Source organism: Oncorhynchus masou, chromosome 12 (assembly GCF_036934945.1).
Source record: "Oncorhynchus masou masou isolate Uvic2021 chromosome 12, UVic_Omas_1.1, whole genome shotgun sequence".
Classification (NCBI taxonomy): Eukaryota; Metazoa; Chordata; class Actinopteri; order Salmoniformes; family Salmonidae; genus Oncorhynchus; species Oncorhynchus masou.
In genome coordinates this window covers 94,155,439-94,182,528 of record NC_088223.1, presented here as the reverse complement: position 1 = coordinate 94,182,528, position 27,090 = coordinate 94,155,439, and the positions used below count along the sequence as shown (strand labels likewise).

General features: G+C 45.7%; 1 protein-coding gene and 1 long non-coding RNA gene across 2 annotated transcripts in view; both read left to right on the top strand.

Annotated features, from left to right (window-relative positions):
* Positions 1-17,287, top strand: part of LOC135548991 (serine/threonine-protein kinase DCLK1-like) — a 38,982-nt gene extending 21,695 nt beyond the window's left edge. Inside the window, exons 8-11 of the mRNA XM_064979063.1 lie at positions 2,352-2,529; positions 7,603-7,716; positions 8,929-9,002; positions 17,230-17,287. Coding sequence (XP_064835135.1) covers positions 2,352-2,529; positions 7,603-7,716; positions 8,929-9,002; positions 17,230-17,287 — 424 coding nt within the window. The remainder of the gene's footprint in view (positions 1-2,351; positions 2,530-7,602; positions 7,717-8,928; positions 9,003-17,229) is intronic.
* The window catches only part of LOC135551084 (uncharacterized), a 160,548-nt gene that overhangs the window by 42,509 nt on the left and 90,949 nt on the right, over positions 1-27,090 (top strand). The window lies entirely within an intron of this gene.

The following is a 27,090-nucleotide window of genomic DNA, read 5'->3' as shown; positions in this document are numbered from 1 at the left end:
GTTGAATTTAGAGGAGCAGGCAATGTATTCCTATGTATTCCTATGGGGAGAGAAGTCAATGCAAACTGTTTGATGTAAACACCTTATTTTAACAGTGAAGGGTTAATGCCACACGGTCAAGGTTAGGCTTGCACGGATCGGGGGGACCTTAGGAACGTACCTGAGGTCGAATTGTGTTTCTCACCCTAACGGTTCTCTCACTGTCACCAAAAGCAAATGACATTGTGGTGCAGGCTTAATTTTGGGCCTACTTTTCTAATGGTCGCTGCGCTTAGACCGAGCGAGCTACGGTCAAGCGGGATATCTCGTTGAACTCGGCACGGCCTTGGGATTATGTTTATGCCATTGCCTGCTCTCTGTGTCTTTAAGCACCTTGCTTTGTCACTCCATCCTTGCTGTGTGTGTGTGAGAGCTTTTCTTTGACATCTGTTGGGAGAAATGACTGATTTTACAGTTCAGGAGGGTTGCCTAATCACACATATGAAGTTTTGAAAAGATCTGACCTTTTTAACCCTTGGAAACAGCCACTATGACACCATTTAAGACACTTCCTGTTGGCACAGGAAGCTATAAATAAACCCATATCCTGATTGGGTATGCCTTTACAGAATCCTGAGTTTTAAGTCTTTACGTTAAGAACTGAGTTATTTACGGAGGGTTTAGTGAGTGTGTGTTATTTCAGAAAATCATAGAAAATCACAGAAATCTCGCAGAGCTCCGCAGCACACTTTAAAAATATTCGTATGAACACCCTGCAACTGGATCTGTAACTGTTGAAAAAAAAACTATATTTGAACATCACCAATCTGTCATTGTACGATTTCTCTTAAATGACGATCGATAAATGGCAGATTTTTTTTTATTGACACCGGAGGCTCCTTGACTTTGACGTGAAGTGAAAAAATAATTTCTCTATTTTCATTTTGGACCTTTAATCCCAGAAAAATGGCCATAACTCAAAAACCGTTGAGGCCTAGACGCCATCTTGTTCGGGGCCAACTGCCCATTATGCCAAACCTACGCTCACCAAGTTTCGGCTTCGAAATATTTTCAGTTTTCGAGATAAGGCCCTGTCGTGATTCGTGATGTTTTGTCAAATTGCAATATGATTGCTTATGTCCTCTTGTGGGATTTTCCGGGATAGCAGAAAAATGACCAAAAATGTATTATTTTATAAAACGAAAACCGAATGTCCGACAAAGTTCATTTGATGACTTCCGGGTAGGTCTGTCCCTGCCGCTCGGCCCGACGCCGTCCCCGAATTTTACACATGTTTTCGGACGTCTAGTAAGGGACGGTACATTTGCAATATGGACTTTCTCACTAACCATACAGAAAATGTCGAAATGTTCCCTTAGGTATGTTAAAGTGACTCCATACAAGTCAATCTGGCTTGCTTAGCAATGTCGCTAGCTAACGTTACAGGCCTTGCCTTATGCATTAATTCAGTCTGTTCCCACATCTGTCAATTACATTTTATTCTTGTCATTACAGTCCAGATGTTCAAGTTAGTTTTCAATGTATTTCCCGAAAACCTGACGTCGCCATCCAAGTAAAAAGTAGCAGGTTGGTTATAAAGGGGTTAAAGGTTAAACAACATCAGATGCTTACACGACCATTTGCGCAGTCAAAATAAAACGTAATCTTTACTAACTTGGTTAGCTATGTGACTGTTTTCAACACAACTGGCCCTTGTTAACTGGGTGGTTCGAGATCAGAATGCTGATTGGCTGACAGCCCTTAGCCGTTACTGCTGTAATAAGTTGGTAACCAGTTTATAGTAACAATAAGGCACTTCAGGGGGTTTGTGATATATAGCCAATATACCACGGCTAAAGGCTGTATCCAGGCACTCCGCGTTGTGTCGTGCTAAAAACAGCCCTTAGCTGTGCTATATTGGCCATGTACCACAATCCCTCAGACCTTATTGCTTAAATATACCAGACCTCCTCTGGTCTTATTGCTTAAATATACCAGACCTCCTCTTGCCTTATTGATTAAATATACCAGACCTCCTCTGGCCTTATTGATTAAATATACCAGACCTCCTCTTGCCTTATAGATTAAATATATTCAGACCTCCTCTGGCCTTATTGATTAAATATACCAGACCACTCTGGCCTTATTGATTAAATATACCAGACCTCCTCTGGCCTTATTGATTAAATATACCAGACCCCCTCTGGCCATATTGATTAAATATACCAGACCTCCTCTGGCCTTATTGATTAAATATACCAGACCCCCTCTGGCCATATTGATTAAATATACCAGACCCCTCTGCCCTTATTGATTAATTCTAAGATATTGTATATATATTGTTTTGATGTGTTTCTCTATGCTGTGTATAGGAGCAGTGATGACCAGGAGTTGTTGTTTGACCAGATCCTAATGAGGCAGCTGGAGTTCCCTCTCCTTTACTGGGACAATGTGTCAGAGACTGCCAAGGAGCTGATCAGGTCCATGCTGCAGGTGGAGGTGGATCAGAGATACACAGCAGTACAGGTGTTGGAGCACCCTTGGGTCAAGGTGAGTAGAACCTCTCCCCTTATACTCTACCGTACTATAGCATTGATTTCTTTGATATCTTGGTCCTTGGGGACGATAAGGGCTAACACGTGTTTGTCTTTGTCCGTGTCCAGACGATGGCACGTCAGCTCTGCTTCTAGCTCAGAAGCAGTATTTAGCATTTCACTACAACCCGCAATAACATATGTGTATGTGACCAATCACATCTGATTGGAAATCTAATATTCTACTCTGTGTGATTGCAAACCTTGTTCTATATAATCTATCTATAGTCCATCTATATAATCTATCTATAGTCCATCTATATAATCTATCTATTATCCATCTATATAATCTATCTATAGTCCATCTATATAATCTATCTATAGTCCATCTATATAATCTATCTATTGTCCATCTATATAATCTATCTATTGTCCATCTATATAATCTATCTATAGTCCATCTATATAATCTATCTATAGTCCATCTATATAATCTATCTATTGTCCATCTATATAATCTATCTATAGTCCATCTATATAATCTATCTATAGTCCATCTATATAATCTATCTATTGTCCATCTATATAATCTATCTATTGTCCATCTATATAATCTATCTATAGTCCATCTATATAATATATCTATTGTCCATCTATATAATCTATCTATAGTCCATCTATATAATCTATATATCTATTGTCCATCTATATAATATATCTATCTATTGTCCATCTATATAATATATCTATAGTCCATCTATATAATCTATATATCTATTGTCCATCTATATAATATATCTATCTATAGTCCATCTATATAATCTATCTATAGTCCATCTATATACTCTATCTATTGTCCATCTATATAATATATCTATAGTCCATCTATATAATCTATATATCTATAGTCCATCTATATAATCTATCTATAATCCATCTATATAATCTATCTATAGTCCATCTATATAATCTATCTATTGCCCATCTATATAATATATCTATAGTCCATCTATATAATATATCTATAGTCCATCTATATAATCTATCTATAGTCCATCTATATACAGTGGGGCAAAAAAGTTTTTAGTCAGCCACCAATTGTACAAGTTCTCCCACTTAAAAAGATGAGAAGCCTGTAATTTTCATCATAGAAACACTTCAACTATGACAGACAAAATGAGAAAAAAAATCCAGATAATCACATTGTAGGATTTTTAATGAATTTATTTGCAAATTATGGTGGAAAATAAGTATTTGGTCAATAACAAAAGTTTATCTCAATACTTTGTTATATACCCTTTGTTGGCAATGACAGAGGTCAAACATTTTCTGTAAGGTTTTCACACACTGTTGCTGGTATTTTGGCCCATTCCTCCATGCAGATCTCCTCTAGAGCAGTGACGTTTTGGGGCTGTTGCTGGGCAACAGGGACTTTCAACTCACTCCAAAGACTTTCTATGGGGTTGAGATCTGGAGACTGGCTAGGCCACTCCAGGACCTTGAAATGCTTCTTACGAAGCCACTCCTTCTTGCCCGGGCGGTGTGTTTGGGATCATTGTCATGCTGAAAGACCCAGCCACGTTTCATCTTCAATGCCCTTGCTGATGGAAGGAGGTTTTCACTCAAAATCTCACGATACATGGCCCCATTCATTCTTTCCTTTACACGGATCAGTCATCCTCGTCCCTTTGCAGAAAAACAGCCCCAAAGCATGATGTTTCCACCCCCATGCTTCACAGTAGGTATGGTGTTATTTGGATGCAACTCACGACGAGTTGAGGTTTTACCAAAAAGGTCTATTTTGGTTTCATCTGACCATATGACGTTCTCCCAATCTTCTTCTGGATCATCCAAATGCTCTCTAGCAAACTTCAAAACGGGCCTGGACATGTACTGGCTTAAGCAGGGGGACACGTCTGGCACTGCAGGATTTGAGTCCCTGGCGGCGTAGTGTGTTACAGATGGTAGGCTTTGTTATTTTGGTCCCAGCTCTCTGCAGGTCATTCACTTAGCTAACGAGTGGAGGACAGAGGAGCGTCTTAAATAAGAAGTTATATGTCTGTGAGAGCCAGAAATCTTGCTTGTTTGTAGGTGACCAAATACTTATTTTCCACCATAATTTGGAAATACATTTTAAAAAATTCTACAATGTGATTTTCTGGATATTTTTTCTCATTTTGTCTGTCATAGTTATAGTGTACCAATGATAAAATTACAGGCCTCTCTCATCTTTTTAAGTGGGAGAACTTGCACAATTGGTGGCTGACTAAATACTTTTTTGCCCCACTGTAATCAATCTATCTATAGTCTATCTATATAATCGATCTATCTATCAGTCCATCTATTCATGCTCTATACCCTCACTACCTACAGTACAGGATATAATCTATCTATAGTCTATCTATATAATCAATCTATCTATTATATATATTATATCTATCAGTCCATCTATTCATGCTCTATACCCTCACTACCTACAGGATGTCTACAACGTCTCAGAAACCGTCTTGTACATCATGTCAATGGTTTTTCAGTTTGAACATACAACGTTTTACTGTGGGTCTTAAATAGGATTAATGTAGTGTGAATGGAAAACTTATTCTCCTCTCTTCTCCCCTCTTCTCCTCTCTTCTCCTCTCTTCTTCCCTTCTCTCTCCTCTCCTCTCTTCTCCCCTCTTCTCCTCTCTTCTCTTCTCTCTTCTTCCCTTCTCTCTCCTCTCCTCTCCCCTCCTCTCCTCTCCTCTCTTCTCCTCTCTTCTTTCCTTCTCTCTCCTCTCCTCTCCTCTCCTCTCCTCTCCTCTCCCCTCCTCTCCTCTCCTCTCCTCTCTTCTCCTCTCCTCTTCCCTCTCCTCTCCTCTCCCCTCCTCTCCTCTCCTCTCCTCTCCTCTCTTCTCTTCTACATTTCTCTCTCCTCTTCTATCCTCTATTTCCTCCTCTCCTCTCTTCTCCTCTCTTCTTTCCTTCTCTCTCCTCTCCTCTCCTCTCTTCTCCCCTCCTCTCCTCTCTTCTCCTCTCTTCTTCCCTTCCCTCTCCTCTCCTCTCCTCTCTTCTCTTCTCCTCTCCTCTCTTCTACAATACTCTCTCCTCTTCTATCCTCTATTGCCTCTTCTCCTCTCCTCTCCTCTCTTCTCTTCTCCTCTCTTCTACAATTCTCTCTCCTCTCCCCTCCTCTCCTCTCTTCTCCTCTCTTCTACAATTCTCTCTCCTCTCCCCTCCTCTCCTCTCCTCTCCTCTCTTCTACAATTCTCTCTCCTCTCCCCTCCTCTCCTCTCCTCTCCTCTCTTCTACAATTCTCTCTCCTCTCCCCTCCTCTCCTCTCCTCTCCTCTCTTCTACAATTCTCTCTCCTCTCCCCTCCTCTCCTCTCCTCTCCTCTCTTCTACAATTCTCTCTCCTCTCCCCTCCTCTCCTCTCCTCTCCTCTCTTCTACAATTCTCTCTCCTCTCCCCTCCTCTCCTCTCTTCTACAATTCTCTCTCCTCTCCTCTCTTCTACAATTCTCTCTCCTCTCCTATCCTCTATTTCCTCCTCTCTTCTCTTATCCTCTCTTCTACAATTATCTCTCTCTCTCTCTCTCTCTCTCTCTCTCTCTCTCTCTCTCTCTCTCTCTCTCTCTCTCTCTTCTTCCCTTCTCTCTCCTCTCCTCTCCCCTCCTCTCCTCTCCTCTCTTCTCCTCTCTTCTTTCCTTCTCTCTCCTCTCCTCTCCTCTCCTCTCCTCTCCCCCTCCTCTCCTCTCCTCTCCTCTCCTCTCCTCTCTTCTCCTCTCCTCTTCCCTCTCCTCTCCTCTCCTCTCCCCTCCTCTCCTCTCCTCTCCTCTCTTCTCTTCTACATTTCTCTCTCCTCTTCTATCCTCTATTTCCTCCTCTCCTCTCCTCTCTTCTCCTCTCTTCTTTCCTTCTCTCTCCTCTCCTCTCCTCTCTTCTCCCCTCCTCTCCTCTCTTCTCCTCTCTTCTTCTCTCTCCTCTCCTCTCCTCTCTTCTCCCCTCCTCTCCTCTCTTCTCCTCTCTTCTTCCCTTCCCTCTCCTCTCCTCTCTTCTCTTCTCCTCTCCTCTCTTCTACAATACTCTCTCCTCTTCTATCCTCTATTGCCTCTTCTCCTCTCCTCTCCTCTCTTCTCTTCTCCTCTCTTCTACAATTCTCTCTCCTCTCCCCTCCTCTCCTCTCCTCTCCTCTCTTCTACAATTCTCTCTCCTCTCCCCTCCTCTCCTCTCCTCTCCTCTCTTCTACAATTCTCTCTCCTCTCCCCTCCTCTCCTCTCTTCTACAATTCTCTCTCCTCTCCCCTCCTCTCCTCTCTTCTACAATTCTCTCTCCTCTCCCCTCCTCTCCTCTCCTCTCTTCTACAATTCTCTCTCCTCTCCCCTCCTCTCCTCTCCTCTCCTCTCTTCTACAATTCTCTCTCCTCTCCTCTCCCCTCCTCTCCTCTCCTCTCCTCTCTTCTACAATTCTCTCTCCTCTCCCCTCCTCTCCTCTCTTCTACAATTCTCTCTCCTCTCCCCTCCTCTCCTCTCTTCTACAATTCTCTCTCCTCTCCTCTCTTCTACAATTCTCTCTCCTCTCCTATCCTCTATTTCCTCCTCTCTTCTCTTATCCTCTCTTCTACAATTATCTCTCTCTCTCTCTCTCTTCTCTTATCCTCTCTTCTACAATTATCTCTCTCTCTCTCTCTCTTCTCTTATCCTCTCTTCTACAATTATCTCTCTCTCTCTCTCTCTTATCCTCTCTTCTACAATTATCTCTCTCTCTCTCTCTCTCTCTTATCCTCTCTTCTACAATTATCTCTCTCTCTCTCTCTCTTATCCTCTCTTCTACAATTATCTCTCTCTCTTCTCTTATCCTCTCTTCTACAATTATCTCTCTCTCTCTCTCTCTCTCTCTCTCTCTCTCTCTCTCTCTCTCTCTCTCTCTCTCTCTCTCTCTCTCTCTCTCTCTCTCTCTCTCTCTCTCTCTCTCTCTCTCTCTCTCTCTCTCTCTCTCTCTCTCTCTCTCTCTCTCTCTCTCTCTCTCTCTCTCTCTCTCTCTCTCTCTCTCTCTCTCTCTCTCTCTCTCTCTCTCTCTCTCTCTCTCTCTCTCTCTCTCTCTCTCTCTGCAGGATGGCGGTGTGTCAGAGAATGAACAGGAGCTGTCAGTAGCAGGAAAGTTAAAGAAGCAGTTCAACACCGGCCCTAAAGCTAATGACACCACCGCCGGGGTGTCTGTCATTACGGTAAGCACCGCCCAGGAAAGATGAGTTGAACTCCTGGTTTAGAAATCTAAATGTAGTGGTTTCCACTGGTTTCATACCTGCAAAGGTTAAATATTTTACTGGTTTCTCTATAAGTCCTACTGGTTTAAACCTGGTTTCTCTGATTGTTACTGGTTTTAAAGCTTACTGGTTTCTCTATAAGTCCTACTGGTTTAAACCTGGTTTCTCTGATTGTTACTGGTTTTAAGGCTTACTGGTTTCTCTATAAGTCCTACTGGTTTAAACCTGGTTTCTCTGATTGTTACTGGTTTTAAAGCTTACTGGTTTCTCTATAAGTCCTACTGGTTTAAACCTGGTTTCTCTGATTGTTACTGGTTTTAAAAGGTTGACTGTACTTGTTTCTTTTTAAATCCTACTGGTTTTAAAGGTTACTGGTTTCTCTTTAAGTTATACTGGTTTTAAAGGTTACTGGTTTCTCTTTAAGTTATACTGGTTTTAAAGGTTACTGGTTTTTCATTAAGTTATACTGGTTTAAAAGGCTACTGGTTTCTCTTTAAGTGATACTGGTTTTAAAGGTTACTGGTTTCTCTTTAAGTTATTCTGGTTTTAAAGGTTACTGGTTTGTCATTAAGTTTTACTGGTTTTAAAGGCTACTGGTTTCTCTTTAAGTGATACTGGTTTTAAAGGTTACTGGTTTTTCATTAAGTTATACTGGTTTTAAAGGTTACTGGTTTCTCTTTAAGTTATACTGGTTTTAAAGGTTACTGGTTTCTCTTTAAGTTATACTGGTTTTAAGGGTTACTGGTTTCTCTATAAGTCCTTCTGCTTTTAATGGTTACTGGTTTCTCTATAAGTCCTACTGGTTTTAAAAGTTACTGGTTTTTCATTAAGTTATTCTGGTTTTAAAGGCTACTGGTTTCTCTTTAAGTGATACTGGTTTTAAAGGTTACTGGTTTTTCATTAAGTTATACTGGTTTAAAAGGTTACTGGTTTGTCATTAAGTTTTACTGGTTTTAAAGGCTACTGGTTTCTCTATAAGTGATACTGGTTTTAAAGGTTACTGGTTTTTCATTAAGTTATTCTGTTTTTAAAGGTTACTGGTTTGTCATTAAGTTTTACTGGTTTTAAAGGCTACTGGTTTCTCTTTAAGTTATACTGGTTTTAAAGGCTACTGGTTTCTCTATAAGTCCTAGTGGATTTAAAGGTTCCTGGTTTCTGTGTTCTGTTGTCCAGTTGGAGCACAGCTTCTGTTTGCAGCGCTCTGGGTCGTTGGACTTCTACCAGCACCCGGCCATGTACTGGATAAGGTATGACCTCCCGTTGTCACGACAACCATGTCCGCTCCGTTTCCTGTGGCGCAGCGTGCTGATTGGCTGCTTGATTTGGCTGCTTGCTTCTGTGTGCTCCATCAGCCCCACCCATGTCCTGCCCCCCGCTCCCTCTCATATAGACCCCCTGTCATAGACCCTCCTCTCATAGACCCCCTCTCATAGACCTCCTCTCATAGACCCCCCTCTCATAGATCTCCTCTTATAGACCCCCCTCTCATAGACCTCCTCTCATAGACCCCTTCTCATAGACCCCCTCTCATAGACCCCTTCTCATAGACCCCCCTCTCATAGACCCTCCTCTCATAGACCTCCTCTCATAGACCCCCTGTCATAGACCCTCCTCTCATAGACCCCCTCTCATAGACCTTCCTCTCATAGACCTCCTCTCATAGACCCTCCTCTCATAGACCCTCCTCTCATAGACCTCCCTCTCATAGACTCCCTGTCATAGACCTCCTCTCATAGACCTCCTCTCATAGACCTCCTCTCATAGACCTCTTCTCATAGACTCCCTGTCACAGACCTCCTCTCATAGACCTCCTCTCATAGACTCCCCTCTCCTAGACCTCCTCTCATAGACCTCCCTCTCACAGACCCCCCTCTCATAGGCCCCCCTCTCATAGACCCCCCTCTCATAGACCTCCCTCTCATAGACCCTCCTCTCATAGACCCCTCTCATAGACCCCCTCTCATAGACCTCCTCTCATAGACCCCCTCTCATAGACCTCCCTCTCATAGACCCTCCTCTCATAGACCCCCTCTCATAGACCCCCTCTCATAGACCCCCCTCTCATAGACCTCCTCTCATAGACCCCCTCTCATAGACCCCCTCTCATAGACCCCCTCTCATAGACCCCCTCTCGTAGACCCTCCTCTCGTAGACCCCTTCTCATAGCCCCCTCTCATAGACCTCCTCTCATAGACCCCTCTCATAGACCAACTCTCATAGACCCCCTCTCATAGACCCCCTCTCATAGACTCCCCTCTCATAGACCCTCCTCTCATAGACCCCCCCTCTCATAGACCCCCACTCATAGACCCCTCTTATAGACCCCCATCTCATAGACCTCCTCTCATACACCACCCTCTTACAGACCCCTCTCATAGACCCCCTCTCATAGACCCCCTCTCATAGACCCCCTCTCATAAACTCCCTTTCATAGACCCCCTCTCATAGACACCCCTCTCATAGACCCCCTCTCATAGACCTCCTCTCATAGACCCCCTCTCATAAACCCCCTCTCATAGACCCCCTCTCATAGACCCCCCTCTCATAGACCCCCTCTCATAGACCCCCTCTCATAGACCCCCTCTCATAGACCCCCTCTCATAGACCCCCTCTCATAGACCTCTCATAGACCCCCTCTCATAGACCTCCTCTCATAGACCCCCTCTCATAGACCCCCTCTCATAGACCCTCCTCTCATAGACCCCCTCTCATAGACCCCCTCTCATAGACCCCTCTCATAGACCCCCCTCTCATAGACCCCCCTCTCATTTACATTTACATTTAAGTCATTTAGCAGACGCTCTTATCCAGAGCGACTTACAAATTGGTGAATTCACCTTCTGACATCCAGTGGAACAGCCACTTTACAATAGTGCATCTAAATCATTTAAGGGGGGGGGGTGAGAAGGATTACTTATCCTATCCTAGGTATTCCTTGAAGAGGTGGGGTTTCAGGTGTCTCCGGAAGGTGGTGATTGACTCAGCTGTCCTGGCGTCATGAGGGAGTTTTTTCCACCATTGGGGGGCCAGAGCAGCGAACAGTTTTGACTGGGCTGAGCGGGAACTGTACTTCCTCAGTGGTAGGGAGGCGAGCAGGCCAGAGGTGGATGAATGCAGTGCCCTTGTTTGGGTGTAGGGCCTGATCAGAGCCTGGAGGTACTGCGGTGCCGTTCCCCTCACAGCTCCGTAGGCAAGCACCATGGTCTTGTAGCGGATGCGAGCTTCAACTGGAAGCCAGTGGAGAGAGCGGAGGAGCGGGGTGACGTGAGAGAACTTGGGAAGGTTGAACACCAGACGGGCTGCGGCGTTCTGGATGAGTTGTAGGGGTTTAATGGCACAGGCAGGGAGCCCAGCCAACAGCGAGTTGCAGTAATCCAGACGGGAGATGACAAGTGCCTGGATTAGGACCTGCGCCGCTTCCTGTGTGAGGCAGGGTCGTACTCTGCGGATGTTGTAGAGCATGAACCTACAGGAACGGGCCACCGCCATGATGTTGGTTGAGAACGACAGGGTGTTGTCCAGGATCACGCCAAGGTTCTTAGCGCTCTGAGAGGAGGAAACAATGGAGTTGTCAACCGTGATGGCGAGATCATGGAACGGGCAGTCCTTCCCCGGGAGGAAGAGCAGCTCCGTCTTGCCGAGGTTCAGCTTGAGGTGGTGATCCGTCATCCACACTGATATGTCTGCCAGACATGCAGAGATGCGATTCGCCACCTGGTCATCAGAAGGGGGAAAGGAGAAGATTAATTGTGTGTCGTCTGCATAGCAATGATAGGAGAGACCATGTGAGGTTATGGCAGAGTCAAGTGACTTGGTGTATAGCGAGAATAGGAGAGGGCCTAGAACAGAGCCCTGGGGGACACCAGTGGTGAGAGCGCGTGGCGAGGAGACAGATTCTCGCCACGCCACCTGGTAGGAGCGACCTGTCAGGTAGGACGCAATCCAAGCGTGGGCCGCACCGGAGATGCCCAACTCGGAGAGGGTGGAGAGGAGGATCTGATGGTTCACAGTATCGAAGGCAGCCGATAGGTCTAGAAGGATGAGAGCAGAGGAGAGAGAGTTAGCTTTAGCAGTGCGGAGCGCCTCCGTGATACAGAGAAGAGCAGTCTCAGTTGAATGACTAGTCTTGAAACCTGACTGATTTGGATCAAGAAGGTCATTCTGAGAGAGATAGCGGGAGAGCTGGCCAAGGACGGCACGTTCAAGAGTTTTGGAGAGAAAAGAAAGAAGGGATACTGGTCTGTAGTTGTTGACATCGGAGGGATCGAGTGTAGGTTTTTTCAGAAGGGGTGCAACTCTCGCTCTCTTGAAGACGGAAGGGACGTAGCCAGCGGTCAGGGATGAGTTGATGAGCGAGGTGAGGTAAGGTAGAAGGTCTCCGGAAATGGTCTGGAGAAGAGAGGAGGGGATAGGGTCAAGCGGGCATGTTGTTGGGCGGCCGGCCGTCACAAGAAGCGAGATTTCATCTGGAGAGAGAGGGGAGAAAGAGGTCAGAGCACAGGGTAGGGCAGTGTGAGCAGAACCAGCGGTGTCGTTTGACTTAGCAAACGAGGATCGGATGTCGTCGACCTTCTTTTCAAAATGGTTGACGAAGTCATCTGCAGAGAGGGAGGAGGGGGGAGGGGGAGGAGGATTCAGGAGGGAGGAGAAGGTGGCAAAGAGCTTCCTAGGGTTAGAGGCAGATGCTTGGAATTTAGAGTGGTAGAAAGTGGCTTTAGCAGCAGAGACAGAGGAGGAAAATGTAGAGAGGAGGGAGTGAAAGGATGCCAGGTCCGCAGGGAGGCGAGTTTTCCTCCATTTCCGCTCGGCTGCCCGGAGCTCTGTTCTGTGAGCTCGCAATGAGTCGTCGAGCCACGGAGCGGGAGGGGAGGACCGAGCCGGCCTGGAGGATAGGGGACATAGAGCGTCAAAGGATGCAGAAAGGGAAGAGAGGAGGGTTGAGGAGGCAGAATCAGGAGATAGGTTTGAGAAGGTATGAGCAGAGGGAAGAGATGATAGGATGGAAGAGGAGAGAGTAGCGGGGGAGAGAGAACGAAGGTTGGGACGGTGCGATACCATCCGAGTAGGGGCAGTGTGGGAAGTGTTGGATGAGAGCGAGAGGGAAAAGGATACAAGGTAGTGGTCGGAGACTTGGAGGGGAGTTGCAATGAGGTTAGTGGAAGAACAGCATCTAGTAAAGATGAGGTCGGCGTATTGCCTGCCTTGTGAGTAGGGGGAAGGTGAGAGGGTGAGGTCAAGAGGAGAGGAGTGGAAAGAAGGAGGCAGAGAGGAATGAGTCAAAGGTAGACGTGGGGAGGTTAAAGTCGCCCAGGACTGTGAGAGGTGAGCCGTCCTCAGGAAAGGAGCTTATCAAGGCATCAAGCTCATTGATGAACTCTCCGAGGGAACCTGGAGGGCGATAAATGATAAGGATGTTAAGCTTGAAAGGGCTGGTAACTGTGACAGCATGGAATTCAAAGGAGGTGATAGACAGATGGGTAAGGGGAGAAAGAGAGAATGACCACTTGGGAGAGATGAGGATCCCGGTGCCACCACCCCGCTGACCAGAAGCTCTCGGGGTGTGCGAGAACACGTGGGCGGACGAAGAGAGAGCAGTAGGAGTAGCAGTGTTATCTGTGGTGATCCATGTTTCTGTCAGTGCCAAGAAGTCGAGGGACTGGAGGGAGGCATAGGCTGAGATGAACTCTGCCTTGTTGGCCGCAGATCGGCAGTTCCAGAGGCTACCGGAGACCTGGAACTCCACGTGGGTCGTGCGCGCTGGGACCACCAGATTAGGGTGGCCGCGGCCACGCGGTGTGGAGCGTTTGTATGACGTGTGCAGAGAGGAGAGAACAGGGATAGATAGACACATAGTTGACAGGCTACAGAAGAGGCTACGCTAATGCAAAGGAGATTGGAATGACAAGTGGACTACACGTCTCGAATGTTCAGAAAGTTAAGCTTACGTAGCAAGAATCTTATTGACTAAAATGATTGAAATGATACAGTACTGCTGGAGTAGGCTAGCTGGCAGTTGCTGCGTTGTTGACTTTGTAGGCTAGCTGGCAGTGGCTGCGATGTTGACACTACACTAATCAAGTCGTTCCGTCCAGTGTAATAGTTTCTACAGTGCTGCTATTCAGGGGCTAGCTGGCTAGCTAGCAGTGTTGATTGCGTTACGTAACGTTAAAAGAACGACAATAGCTGGCTAGCTAACCTAGAAAATCGCTCTAGACTACACAATTGTCTTAGATACAAAGACGGCTATGTAGCTAGCTAGCTACGATCAAACAAATCAAACCGTTGTACTGTAATGAAGTGAAATGAAAATGTGATACTACCTGTGGAGCGAAGCGGAAGTTAGTTGAAGTTCTATTCGGTAGAGGTTGGCTAGCTGTTGGCTAGCTAGCTCCTCATCCTCTCCTCATAGACCAGTCTCATAGACCCTCCTCTCATAGACCCTCCTCTCATAGACCCTCCTCTCATAGACCCTCCTCTCATAGACCCTCCTCTCATAGACCCTCCTCTCATAGACCTCCCTCTCATAGACCCCCCTCTCATAGACCTCCTCTCATAGACTTCCCTCTCACAGACCCCCCTCTCATAGACCCCCCTCTCATAGACCCCCCTCTCATAGACCCTCCTCTCATAGACCCTCCTCTCATAGACCCTCCTCTCATAGACTCGCTCGGTGTCTCTGTGCTTATCGCTGTTGCTCTTCCCCTCTGTCACTCAGTGACATCACAGCCTTAGCCGGCCCCTCCCATCCGCCCTGACATTGCTTCCTTCCACAGGCCCCGCCCCCGCTCCGTTTGACTGTGTAGTCTGTGGTATGGTTTAAATGTGTGTCGTTTAGGCAGCCAGGTGTATATGGATAAGTGGGTTTTCATCTCACCATCCCTTTGCGATCCTGTGACTAACGTTTGTCTGTAGAAAAAGTGGCGCTGTCAAACTGTAAACCTCTAAACAAACTGTAAACCTCTAAACAAACTGTAAACCTCTAAACAAACTGTAAATCTCTAAACCCTCCCCTCCTCCTCCTCTCATCTCTAATTCCTCTCCTCCTCTCATATCTCATTCCTCTCCTCCTCTCATCTCTCATTCCTCTCCTCTCATCTCTCATTCCGCTCCTCCTCTCATCTCTCATTCCTCTCATCTCTCATTCCTCTCCTCCTCTCATTTCTAATTCCTCTCCTCCTCTCCTCTCAGCTCTAATTCCTCTCCTCCTCTCATCTCTCATTCCTCTCCTCCTCTCATCTCTAATTCCTCTCCTCCTTTCATCTCTAATTCCTCTCCTCCTCTCCTCTCAGCTCTAATTCCTCTCCTCATCTCATCTCTCATTCCTCTCCTCCTCTCATCTCTAATTCCTCCCCTTCTCCTCCTCTCATCTCTAATACCTCTCCTCCTCTCATCTCTCATTCCTCTCCTCCTCTCATCTCTCATTCTGCTCCTCCTCTCATTTCTCATTCCTCTCCTCCTCTCATCTCTCATTCCTCTCCTCCTCTCCTCTCATCTCTAATTCCTCTCCTCCTCTAATCTCTAATTCCTCTCCTCTTCTCATCTCTCATTCCTCTCCTCCTCTCCTCTCATCTCTATTTCCTATCATCTCGAATTCCTCTCCTCCTCCTCTCATCTCTCATTCCTCTCCTCTCCTCTCATCTCTAATTCCTCTCCTCCTCTCATCTCTCATTCATCTCATCCTCTCGTCTCTAATTCCTCTCCTCCACTCATCTCTCATTCCTCTCCTCCTCTCATCTCTCAATCCTCTCCTCCTCTCATCTCTCATTCCTCTCCTCCTCTCATCTCTCATTCCTCTCCTCTCATCTCTCATTCCGCTCCTCCTCTCATCTCTCATTCCTCTCATCTCTCATTCCTCTCCTCCTCTCATTTCTAATTCCTCTCCTCCTCTCCTCTCAGCTCTAATTCCTCTCCTCATCTCATCTCTCATTCCTCTCCTCCTCTCATCTCTAATTCCTCCCCTTCTCCTCCTCTCATCTCTAATACCTCTCCTCCTCTCATCTCTCATTCCTCTCCTCCTCTCATCTCTCATTCTGCTCCTCCTCTCATTTCTCATTCCTCTCCTCCTCTCATCTCTCATTCCTCTCCTCCTCTCCTCTCATCTCTAATTCCTCTCCTCCTCTCATCTCTAATTCCTCTCCTCTTCTCATCTCTCATTCCTCTCCTCCTCTCATCTCTAATTCCTCCCCTTCTCCTCCTCTCATCTCTCATTCCTCTCCTCCTCTCATCTCTCATTCTGCTCCTCCTCTCATTTCTCATTCCTCTCCTCCTCTCATCTCTCATTCCTCTCCTCCTCTCCTCTCATCTCTAATTCCTCTCCTCCTCTCATCTCTAATTCCTCTCCTCTTCTCATCTCTCATTCCTCTCCTCCTCTCCTCTCATCTCTATTTCCTATCATCTCGAATTCCTCTCCTCCTCCTCTCATCTCTCATTCCTCTCCTCCTCTCATCTCTCATTCCTCTCCTCCTCTCATCTCTCATTCCTCTCCTCTCATCTCTCATTCCGCTCCTCCTCTCATCTCTCATTCCTCTCATCTCTCATTCCGCTCCTCCTCTCATCTCTCATTCCTCTCATCTCTCATTCCTCTCCTCCTCTCATTTCTAATTCCTCTCCTCCTCTCCTCTCAGCTCTAATTCCTCTCCTCCTCTCATCTCTCATTCCTCTCCTCCTCTCATCTCTAATACCTCTCCTCCTCTCATCTCTAATTCCTCTCCTCCTCTCTAATTCCTCTCCTCCTCTCATCTCTCATTCCTCTCCTCCTCTCATCTCTAATTCCTCTCCTCCTTTCATCTCTAATTCCTCTCCTCCTCTCCTCTCAGCTCTAATTCCTCTCCTCCTCTCATCTCTCATTCCTCTCCTCCTCTCAGCTCTCATTCTGCTCCTCCTCTCATTTCTCATTCCTCTCCTCCTCTCATCTCTCATTCCTCTCCTCCTCTCCTCTCATCTCTAATTCCTCTCCTCCTCTCATCTCTAATTCCTCTCCTCTTCTCATCTCTCATTCCTCTCCTCCTCTCCTCTCATCTCTATTTCCTATCATCTCGAATTCCTCTCCTCCTCCTCTCATCTCTCATTCCTCTCCTCCTCCTTCCATCTCTAATTCCTCTCCTCCTCCTCGCCTCTCATCTCATATTCCTCTCCTCCTCCTCTCATCTCTATTTCCTTTCCCCTTCTTCTCCTCTCATCTCTCATTCCTCTCCTCCTCCTCCCATCTTTAATTCCTCTCCTCCTCTCCTCCTCTCATCTCGCATTCCTCTCCTCCTCTCCACTCATCTCTCATTCCTCTCCTCTCCACTCATCTCTCATTCCTCTCTCCCTCCTCTCCTCTCATCTCTCATTCCTCTCCTCCTCCTCTCCTCTCATCTCTTACTTCTCCTGCTCACCTCTCTTTTACCCATGCTCCTCTTCTATAACCCACAATCCTCAGCGTGAGTGTTGTATCGGTCCTGATTGGCTGATGCGTGTCTCCTCCCCCCTCAGGCCACCACTCCTGATAAGGAGGGGCAGGTTCTCAGACGAAGACGCAACCAGGATGTGAGCTCATGCCTGTTGCCGTTGACGACAACAACAACAAAAATGGACATACCGCCCAGCTACCTCCCGGCCTGACCATCACCACCCTCTCTCTGACCTTTAACCTCGTCTCTGCCCTTAATCCCTCCCATAGCACCATTCTCACGGGAGAGGTGAAGAGCTGGAACAAGGAACAGGGACGGCCGATAGTCCAAAAACAGGAAACGAAGAAGGGAGAAAAAGAGAAACATTGTCCCATGGGACAGAGAGCTGGATATCTGGGCAGACATGTCAGTTAACCCTTTGTGAGGATCTGGGCTCAACATGGTGACGGGCCACCTCCACCAGTCTGGGTCAACATGGTAACAGGACACCTCCACCAGTCTGGGTCAACATGGTAACAGGTCACCTCCACCAGTCTGGGTCAACATGGTAACAGGTCACCTCCACCAGTCTGGGTCAACATGGTAACAGGTCACCTCCACCAGTCTGGGTCAACATGGTAACAAGTCACCTCCACCAGTCTGGGTCAACATGGTAACAGGTCACCTCCACCAGTCTGGGTCAACATGGTAACAGGTCACCTCCACCAGTCTGGGTCAACATGGTAACAGGACACCTCCACCAGTCTGGGTCAACATGGTAACAGGTCACCTCCACTAGTCTGGGTCAACATGGTAACAGGTCACCTCCACCAGTCTGGGTCAACATGGTAACAGGTCACCTCCACCAGTCTGGGTCAACATGGTAACAGGTCACCTCCACCAGTCTGGGTCAACAAGGTAACAGGTCACCTCCACCAGTCTGGGTCAACATGGTAACAGGTCACCTCCACCAGTCTGGGTCAACAAGGTAACAGGTCACCTCCACCAGTCTGGGTCAACATGGTAACAGGTCACCTCCACCAGTCTGGGTCAAGATGGTAACAGGTCACCTCCACCAGTCTACTCAACAAGGTAACAGGTCACCTCCACCAGTCTGGGTCAACATGGTAACAGGTCACCTCCACCAGTCTGGGTCAACATGGTAACAGGTCACCTCCACCAGTCTGGGTCAACAAGGTAACAGGTCACCTCCACCAGTCTGGGTCAACATGGTAACAGGTCACCTCCACCAGTCTACTCAACATGGTAACAGGTCACCTCCACCAGTCTACTCAACATGGTAACAGGTCACCTCCACCAGTCTGGGTCAACATGGTAACAGGTCACCTCCACCAGTCTGGGTCAACATGGTAACAGGTCACCTCCACCAGTCTGGGTCAACATGGTAACAGGTCACCTCCACCAGTCTGGGTCAACATGGGCCAGCAGCCAGCTATATGAGACCCAACTTTAATGCTTTATGATTTTTTTTATTGACGTTTGAAGAAAAACGATGTTCTCTGTTGGTCGATGTGTCAATGGAACTGATTTTACGATACAGAAACATTTAATAGAAATAGAGATAAACGTTTACGTATATTGTGATAGTTCTGTTTTCGGGATGGAACAAGCACTTCCTCGGTGGACTGAACTGTCTGATCCCTAATGAAGCATAAAAATAATGAGAAGAACAGGAAAGGAGAGAAGGAGAGGAGAGTCAATGTGATCCACACTCTTCCTCTGTTCTTCACCATACTCTCTCCAGAACACTGATGCCTTTCTGTAGTGTTTGGGTACTTCGTTATATTTCAGTCCACATTAATAACCCTTTACAGTTCATAGGTCAACTATATGCTAGCTGCATCTGGACTCCACCTTCAGTCCAGTAGACGGTGGTTAATTACTGCTAAGAGAAGAGCAAATATGTTCTAAACCAGGGGTCTGTTCGGGATTAACATATTTTTTCGAATTGAAAAAATTTACTAAATTAACTTGGCTAATTAGAGAGCAAATGTTTGTTTTCCATTTTAATTTTTTTTTTTCCATTTGTGCTTTCTGAACGTAACCCAACCCAGGGTTGTTCTCTCTGTGGATACACAGTGTTGCAGGTAGAAATAGCATCTATAGATCACATTTCACAAGGAAAATAGAATGTCTTCTCTATAGATGTAATATCTATCTGTAACATTGTTTCTCTGTTCCGTGTCTTCTCTATAGATGTAATATCTATCTGTAACATTGTTTCTTTGTTCCCTGTCTAATCTGTGCCTCCCAAATGGCACCCATAGGGCTCTGGTTAAAGTAGTGCACTGCATAGGGAATATGGCTCTGGTTAAAGTAGTGCACTACATAGGCAATAGTGCTCTGGTTAAAGTAGTGCACTATATAGGGAATAGGGCTCTGGTTAAAGTAGTGCACTACATAGGGAATAGGGCTCTGGCTAAAGGTTGTGCACTACATAGGGAATAGGGCTCTGGTTAAAGTAGTGCACTACATAGGAAATAGGGCTCTGGTTAAAGTAGTGCACTACATAGGGAATAGGGCTCTGGTTAAAGTAGTGCACTACATAGGGAATAGGGCTCTGGTTAAAGTAGTGCACTACTTAGGGAATAGGGCTCTGGTTAAAGGTTGTGCACTGCATAGGAAATAGGGCTCTGGTTAAAGTAGTGCACTACATAGGCAATAGTGCTCTGGTTAAAGTAGTGCACTATATAGGGAATAGGGCTCTGGTTAAAGTAGTGCACTACATAGGGAATAGGGCTCTGGCTAAAGGTTGTGCACTACATAGGGAATAGGGCTCTGGTTAAAGTAGTGCACTACATAGGGAATAAGGCTCTGGTTAAAGTAGTGCACTACTTAGGGAATAGGGCTCTGGCTAAAGGTTGTGCACTGCATAGGGAATAGCGCTCTGGTTAAAGTAGTGCACTACATAGGGAATAGGGCTCTGGTTAAAGTAGTGCACTACATAGGGAATAGAGCTCTGGTTAAAGTAGTGCACTACATAGGGAATAGAGCTCTGGTTAAAGTAGTGCACTACATAGGGAATAGGGCTCTGGTTAAAGTAATAACATTGAAATTGCAACTTCCATTCCTTTCAGACATCACATCATGGTTTCACAAATATATGTATATATATATATATATATTATTTATTTATTGTCAGCACCATTTTATAAAGCTATCTTGGACAATTTGATTTGAAACGACAGGGTGGAGTCTGGGTAAACTTCATGCATTATATATATGTTGACTGCCAGACAATGGCCATATATCATGACTATCAATGTCAAGAAGTTTGTAACGTTAATGTAACGACATGGCGTTTAATAAGAGTTGATTTGTTGTCCCGAGTCCAAGTGTTTGACAAGTGGTACCAGGAACGTTATGATCCAACTTGATCAATGTAGAATCAGCAGTCATTTATCATGCATTTGTCTTCCTACTTTGATCTGGTTTCATCCAAATATCATGACATTTCATGAAGAAAAAACAAATTTTGACTATTCAGGACCTTGAACAGAACATGGTTTGGTGACAGGGTCTTATTTGTATGCTATGTAAATAATACCATTTTATTTATTTGAAAAGTTCAACAATATATTTATCTACATCTGAACAATAACAATACAAGTCAGTGTACATATACACGGATCAACTTCCCGTCACATGACTCTGTGGGGATGATGTCACTTCCTCTGTAACAGTGTCTTCTGGGTACTGTAGTACTTCACGTGTCACCGCGGTAGCGATGCGTTCAGTTCAACTCCTCACCCCAGTGCACCAGTGTGTTAAAATGGATTGATATCTAAACCTCTGTTCAACTACATTTGATTCAAATCAATGCTGTAAAACATACAAGCTGTTGGCCTGCGTGTATTGAATAGCTCTCCATGTGTTTATGCTAGAGACTTATTGTGTCATGTCATTGCTGCAGCCCAATCCCTCTTTCCGAAATGAGGTTTATGCCTATTCCATAACATGAGGTTTTTTTTTCATACACTTGAGAGGATCCGGACAAGAAAATCTTCACAAAATTGTCTGGAGAACCTGAACCGTTTTGATCTACAAAACGAATACGTTTGATGAGACTCACGAACACGACGGTGTCATTTGTTTCGCTCTATGATCTCTACAAGCTTTACTGCAGTCGCCTGAACTCTCTGATACGGAAAGACTCATTTCGAAGAGGTCTTCTCACAAAACTGACATTCCAGGCCGAAGTGTTTGAGCTTGTGTTGTTTTGAAGGTAACCCAGTACCAGGCTGTAAAACAAATGCCACACCATGGATACGGGGTAAATGCTGACACAAATAAAGTGAACCGAACATGGCTCTACATTTCTTTTAGCTCAGGGAACAGAACCCGAAAACTGTAAAATAACTACATCTTCAATGATGTCAAGAAGATTGTTACTTGTATTATTAGTCTGTTACGTGTATTTCAAACTCTTCACACCAGAGAGAGCTGGACCTGAGAGACAAGGACCTGAGAGACAAGGACCTGAGTGACGAGGACCTGAGTGACGAGGACCTGAGAGACAAGGACCTGAGAGACAAGGACCTGAGAGACAAGGACCTGAGAGACAAGGACCTGAGTGACAAGGACCTGAGAGACGAGGACCTGAGTGACGAGGACCTGAGTGACGAGGACCTGAGTGACGAGGACCTGAGAGACAAGGACCTGAGAGACAAGGACCTGAGTGACAAGGACCTGAGAGACAAGGACCTGAGTGACAAGGACCTGAGAGACAAGGACCTGAGTGACAAGGACCTGAGTGACGAGGACCTGAGTGACGAGGACCTGAGTGACGAGGACCTGAGTGACGAGGACCTGAGAGACAAGGACCTGAGAGACAAGGACCTGAGTGACAAGGACCTGAGAGACAAGGACCTGAGTGACGAGGACCTGAGAGACAAGGACCTGAGTGACAAGGACCTGAGTGACAAGGACCTGAGTGACAAGGACCTGAGTGACGAGGACCTGAGAGACAAGGACCTGAGTGACAAGGACCTGAGTGACAAGGACCTGAGTGACAAGGACCTGAGAGACAAAGACCTGAGAGACAAGGACCTGAGTGACAAGGACCTGAGTGACAAGGACCTGAGTGACAAGGACCTGAGAGACAAGGACCTGAGTGACAAGGACCTGAGAGAGCTGGACCTGAGAGACAAGGACCTGAGAGAGCTGGACCTGAGTGACAAGGACATGAGAGACAAGGACCTGAGTGACAAGGACCTGAGAGACAAGGACCTGAGTGACAAGGACCTGAGTGACAAGGACCTGAGTGACAAGGACCTGAGAGACAAGGACCTGAGTGACGAGGACCTGAGTGACGAGGACCTGAGTGACGAGGACCTGAGAGACAAGGACCTGAGAGACAAGGACCTGAGTGACAAGGACCTGAGAGACAAGGACCTGAGTGACAAGGACCTGAGAGACAAGGACCTGAGTGACGAGGACCTGAGTGACGAGGACCTGAGTGACGAGGACCTGAGAGACAAGGACCTGAGAGACAAGGACCTGAGTGACAAGGACCTGAGAGACAAGGACCTGAGTGACGAGGACCTGAGAGACAAGGACCTGAGTGACAAGGACCTGAGAGACAAGGACCTGAGTGACAAGGACCTGAGAGACAAAGACCTGAGAGACAAAGACCTGAGAGACAAGGACCTGAGTGACAAGGACCTGAGTGACAAGGACCTGAGTGACAAGGACCTGAGAGACAAGGACCTGAGTGACAAGGACCTGAGAGAGCTGGACCTGAGAGACAAGGACCTGAGAGAGCTGGACCTGAGTGACAAGGACATGAGAGACAAGGACCTGAGTGACAAGTACCTGAGTGACAAGTACCTGAGAGACAAGGACCTGAGAGACAAGGACCTGAGAGACAAGGACCTGAGTGACAAGGACCTGAGTGACAAGGACCTGAGTGACAAGGACCTGAGTGACAAGGACCTGCAGGATTCAGGAGTGGAAGTGCTGTCAGCTGGACTGAACCCAAACTGGAGACACTACAGTCGTATGTGAAAAATAGGCTATGCAAAAATGTGGGCACCCTTGTCATTCAGTTGATTTGAATACATGTAACTACTTAGCACTGATTAATTGGAACACACAATTGGTTAAGTGAGCTCATTAAGCCTTGAACTTCATAGACAAGTGCATCCAATCATGAGAAAGGGTATTTAAGGTGGCCAATTGCAAGTTGTTGTTCTCTTTGACTCTCCTCTGAAGAGTGGCAACATGGGGGCCTCAAAACAACTCTCAAATGACCTGAAAAAAATAAATTGTTCAACATTATGGTTTAGAGGAAGTCCACAAAAAGCTATCGCAGATATTTAAGCTGTCAGTGTCCACTGTGAGGAACATAGTGAGGTAATGGAAGACCATGGGCACAGTTCTTGTTAAGGCCAAAAGCTGCAGGCCAAGTAAAATATCAGAGAGGCAAAGGCGAAGGATGGTGAGAACGGTCAAAAACAGCACACAGACCACCTCCAAAGACCTACAACATCATCTTGCTGCAGATGGTGTCACTGTGCATCGTTCAACAATTCAGCGCACTTTGCACAAGGAGAAGCTGTATGGGAGAGTGATGCGGAAGAAGCCTTTTCTGCACACACACCACAAACAGAGTCGCTTGAGGTATGCAAACACACATTTGGAAAAGCCAGCTTCATTTTGGAATAAGGTGCTGTGGACTGATGAAACAAAGAGTGAGTTATTTCGTCATAATAAGGGACGTTATGCATGGCGGCAAAAGAACACAGCGTTCCAAGACAAACACGGGGGTTCCACCATGCTGTGGTGCTGTGGCACCAGTGCCGGTACTGGGAATCTTGTTAAGGTTGAGGGACGCATGGATTCCACTCAATATCAGCAAATTCTTGGGAATAATGTTGAAGAATCAGTCGCAAAGGTGAAGTTACGCCGGGATATTTCAACAACACAACGACCCAAAACAAAATACTGCTCAAAATCTACCCAGACATTTATGCAGAGCAACAAGTACAATGTTCTGGAATGGCCATCCCAGTCCCCAGACCTGAATATCATTGAGAATCTGTGGGATGATTTGAAGTGGGCTGTCCATGCTCGGCAACCATCAAACCTAACTAAACTGGAGATGTTTTGTAAGGAGGAATGGTCCAAAATACCTTCATCCAGAATCCAGACACGCATTAGAGGCTATGGGAATTGTCTAGAGGCTGTTATTTTAGCAAAAGGAGGCTCTACTAAATATTGATGAGATTTTTCTATTGGGGTGCCCACATTTATGCACCTGTCTAATTTAGTTTTGATGCATATTGCACATTTTCTGTTAATCCAATAAACCTCATTTCACTACTGAAATATTACTGAGTCCATCAGTTATTTGATAGATCAAAATGAAATTGCTGATCCAAACACCCAATTATTTATAGATGGAAATCATGGAAATTGCCAGGGGTGCCCAAACGTTTTCATACGACTGTAAGATCTGCTGTCATTTTTTTATAGAACTATTCATTAACAGTTATCTTAACCTTAAACAATTAAAAAAGTAGTAGTACTGGTTTTTATTTTTATTTTTTAAGTTGAGGTTTGTTAAACGGACAACATGGTAAAAATAAAAGGATTACAAAACAACTCTTTGTTTTAGAAGCACTATCACTCCAGACGTGTGAGATGTTTTATTTTACATGTATTTTTAAACTAGACAGTCAGTTCCAATTGTTATTTACAACGACGGCCTACTCTTCCAGAACTAGCATTTTAATGATAATTTTCTTCTCCAATAATTGATTATTAATCAAGTTAGCCTATGGTCATGTTCCCCTGCTCAGACGTTGCATCGACCAATAGATTCATGCCATGTCATCGACTGGGCCGTCGGGCACCAGATTGCTGTTTCATATGAATGGTGTAAAATACATATCCAGCCACTGTCAGATCTGACCAGGGTAACGACCCTGGGCTACTTCTAACGTCTGACCAGGGTAACGACCCTGGGCTACCTCTAACGTCTGACCAGGGTAACGACCCTGGGCTACCTCTAACGTCTGACCAGGGTAACGACCCTGGGCTACCTCTAACGCCTGACCAGGGTAACGACCCTGGGCTACCTCTAACGCCTGACCAGGGTAACGACCCTGGGCTACCTCTAACGTCTGACCAGGGTAACGACCCTGGGCTACCTCTAACGTCTGACCAGGGTAACGACCCTGGGCTACCTCTAACGTCTGACCAGGGTAACGATCCTAGGCTACCTCTAACGTCTGACCAGGGTAACGACCCAGGGCTACCTCTAACATCTGACCAGGGTAACGACCCTGGGCTACCTCTAACATCTGACCAGGGTAACGACCCTGGGCTATCTCTAACGTCTGACCAGGGTAACGACCCTGGGCTACCTCTAACGTCTGACGAGGGTAACGACCCTGGGCTACCTCTAACGTCTGACCAGGGTAACAACCCTTGGCTACTTAAATCAGGTGAGCTAGTTCAGGGCGACAACAAAATTGTAAAAAGTCTGGGGGTCCCCGAGGAGAGGTTTGAAAAGTCTGTTCTAGGGCTCAAGTTTTGTAAGTAAGATTTTCAGTCAGTCCACATTTGTCACCAGATGCATAAGCCGCTGTCCTTTCCCCATTTTGACAGACAGACAGACAGACAGACAGACAGACAGACAGCATGTCTCCCTCCCAGTCCTCACTACTACTGCTACTGCTGATGGTCTCCTGCTCCTGGGCCTACCACTTTTTAGGAGGAACTATGACCTTCAACCCCAGAGGGAGCAACCCAGACGGAAGCTACAGGGTGAGACCAATGAAGACCAATAAGACCAATGACAATGATCATGCTTCCTATTAAAGATCCACTATGCAGAAATCACTGTCATTTCCTGGTTGCTCAAGACGCTTGTAAAAATGGACTCTAGACTGATAGATGTGAAACACGTTTCCCTTTGGTCTGTGGTGTATGTTTGCTGCCCTCTAGTGTTCTTTGTCATGTATGGCTCTACTTTTCTCACTACGATTACCCACTCATATTCATTACTTATACCCACTCCTATTCACTACTTATGCGCACTACTATTCACTACTTATACCCACTACTATTCACTACTTATACCCACTCCTATTCACTACTTATACCCACTCCTATTCACTACTTATACCCACTACTATTCACTACTTATACCCAATCCTATTCACTACTTATACCCACTCCTATTCACTACTTATGCCCACTACTATTCACTACTTATACCCACTCCTATTCACCACTTATACCCACTACTATTCACTACTTATACCCACTACTATTCACTACTTATACCCACTACTATTCACTACTTATGCCCATTCATATTCAGTACGTATACCCATTCCTATTCACTACATATACCCACTCCTATTCACTACTTATACCAACTCCTATTCACTACTTATACCCACTACTATTCACTACTCATACCCACTCCAATTCACTTCTTATACCCACTCCTATTCACTACTCATACCCACTCCAATTCACTTCTTATACCCACTCCTATTCACTACTTATACCCACTCATATTCACTTCTTATACCCACTCATATTCACTACTTATACCCACTACTATTCACTACTTATACCCACTACTATTCACTACTTATACCCACTCATATTCAGTACTTATACCCACTACTATTCACTACTTATACCCACTACTATTCACTACTTATACCCACTCCTATTCACTTCTTATACCCACTCCTATTCACTACTTATACCCACTCCTATTCACTACTTATACCCACTCCTATTCACTACTTATACCCACTACTTATACCCACTCCTATTCACTACTTATACACACTCATATTCTCTTCTTATACCCACTCCTTTTCACTACTTAAACCCTCTCCTATTCACTACTTATACCCTCTCCTATTCACTACTTATACCCAATACTATTCACTACTTATACCCACTCCTATTCACT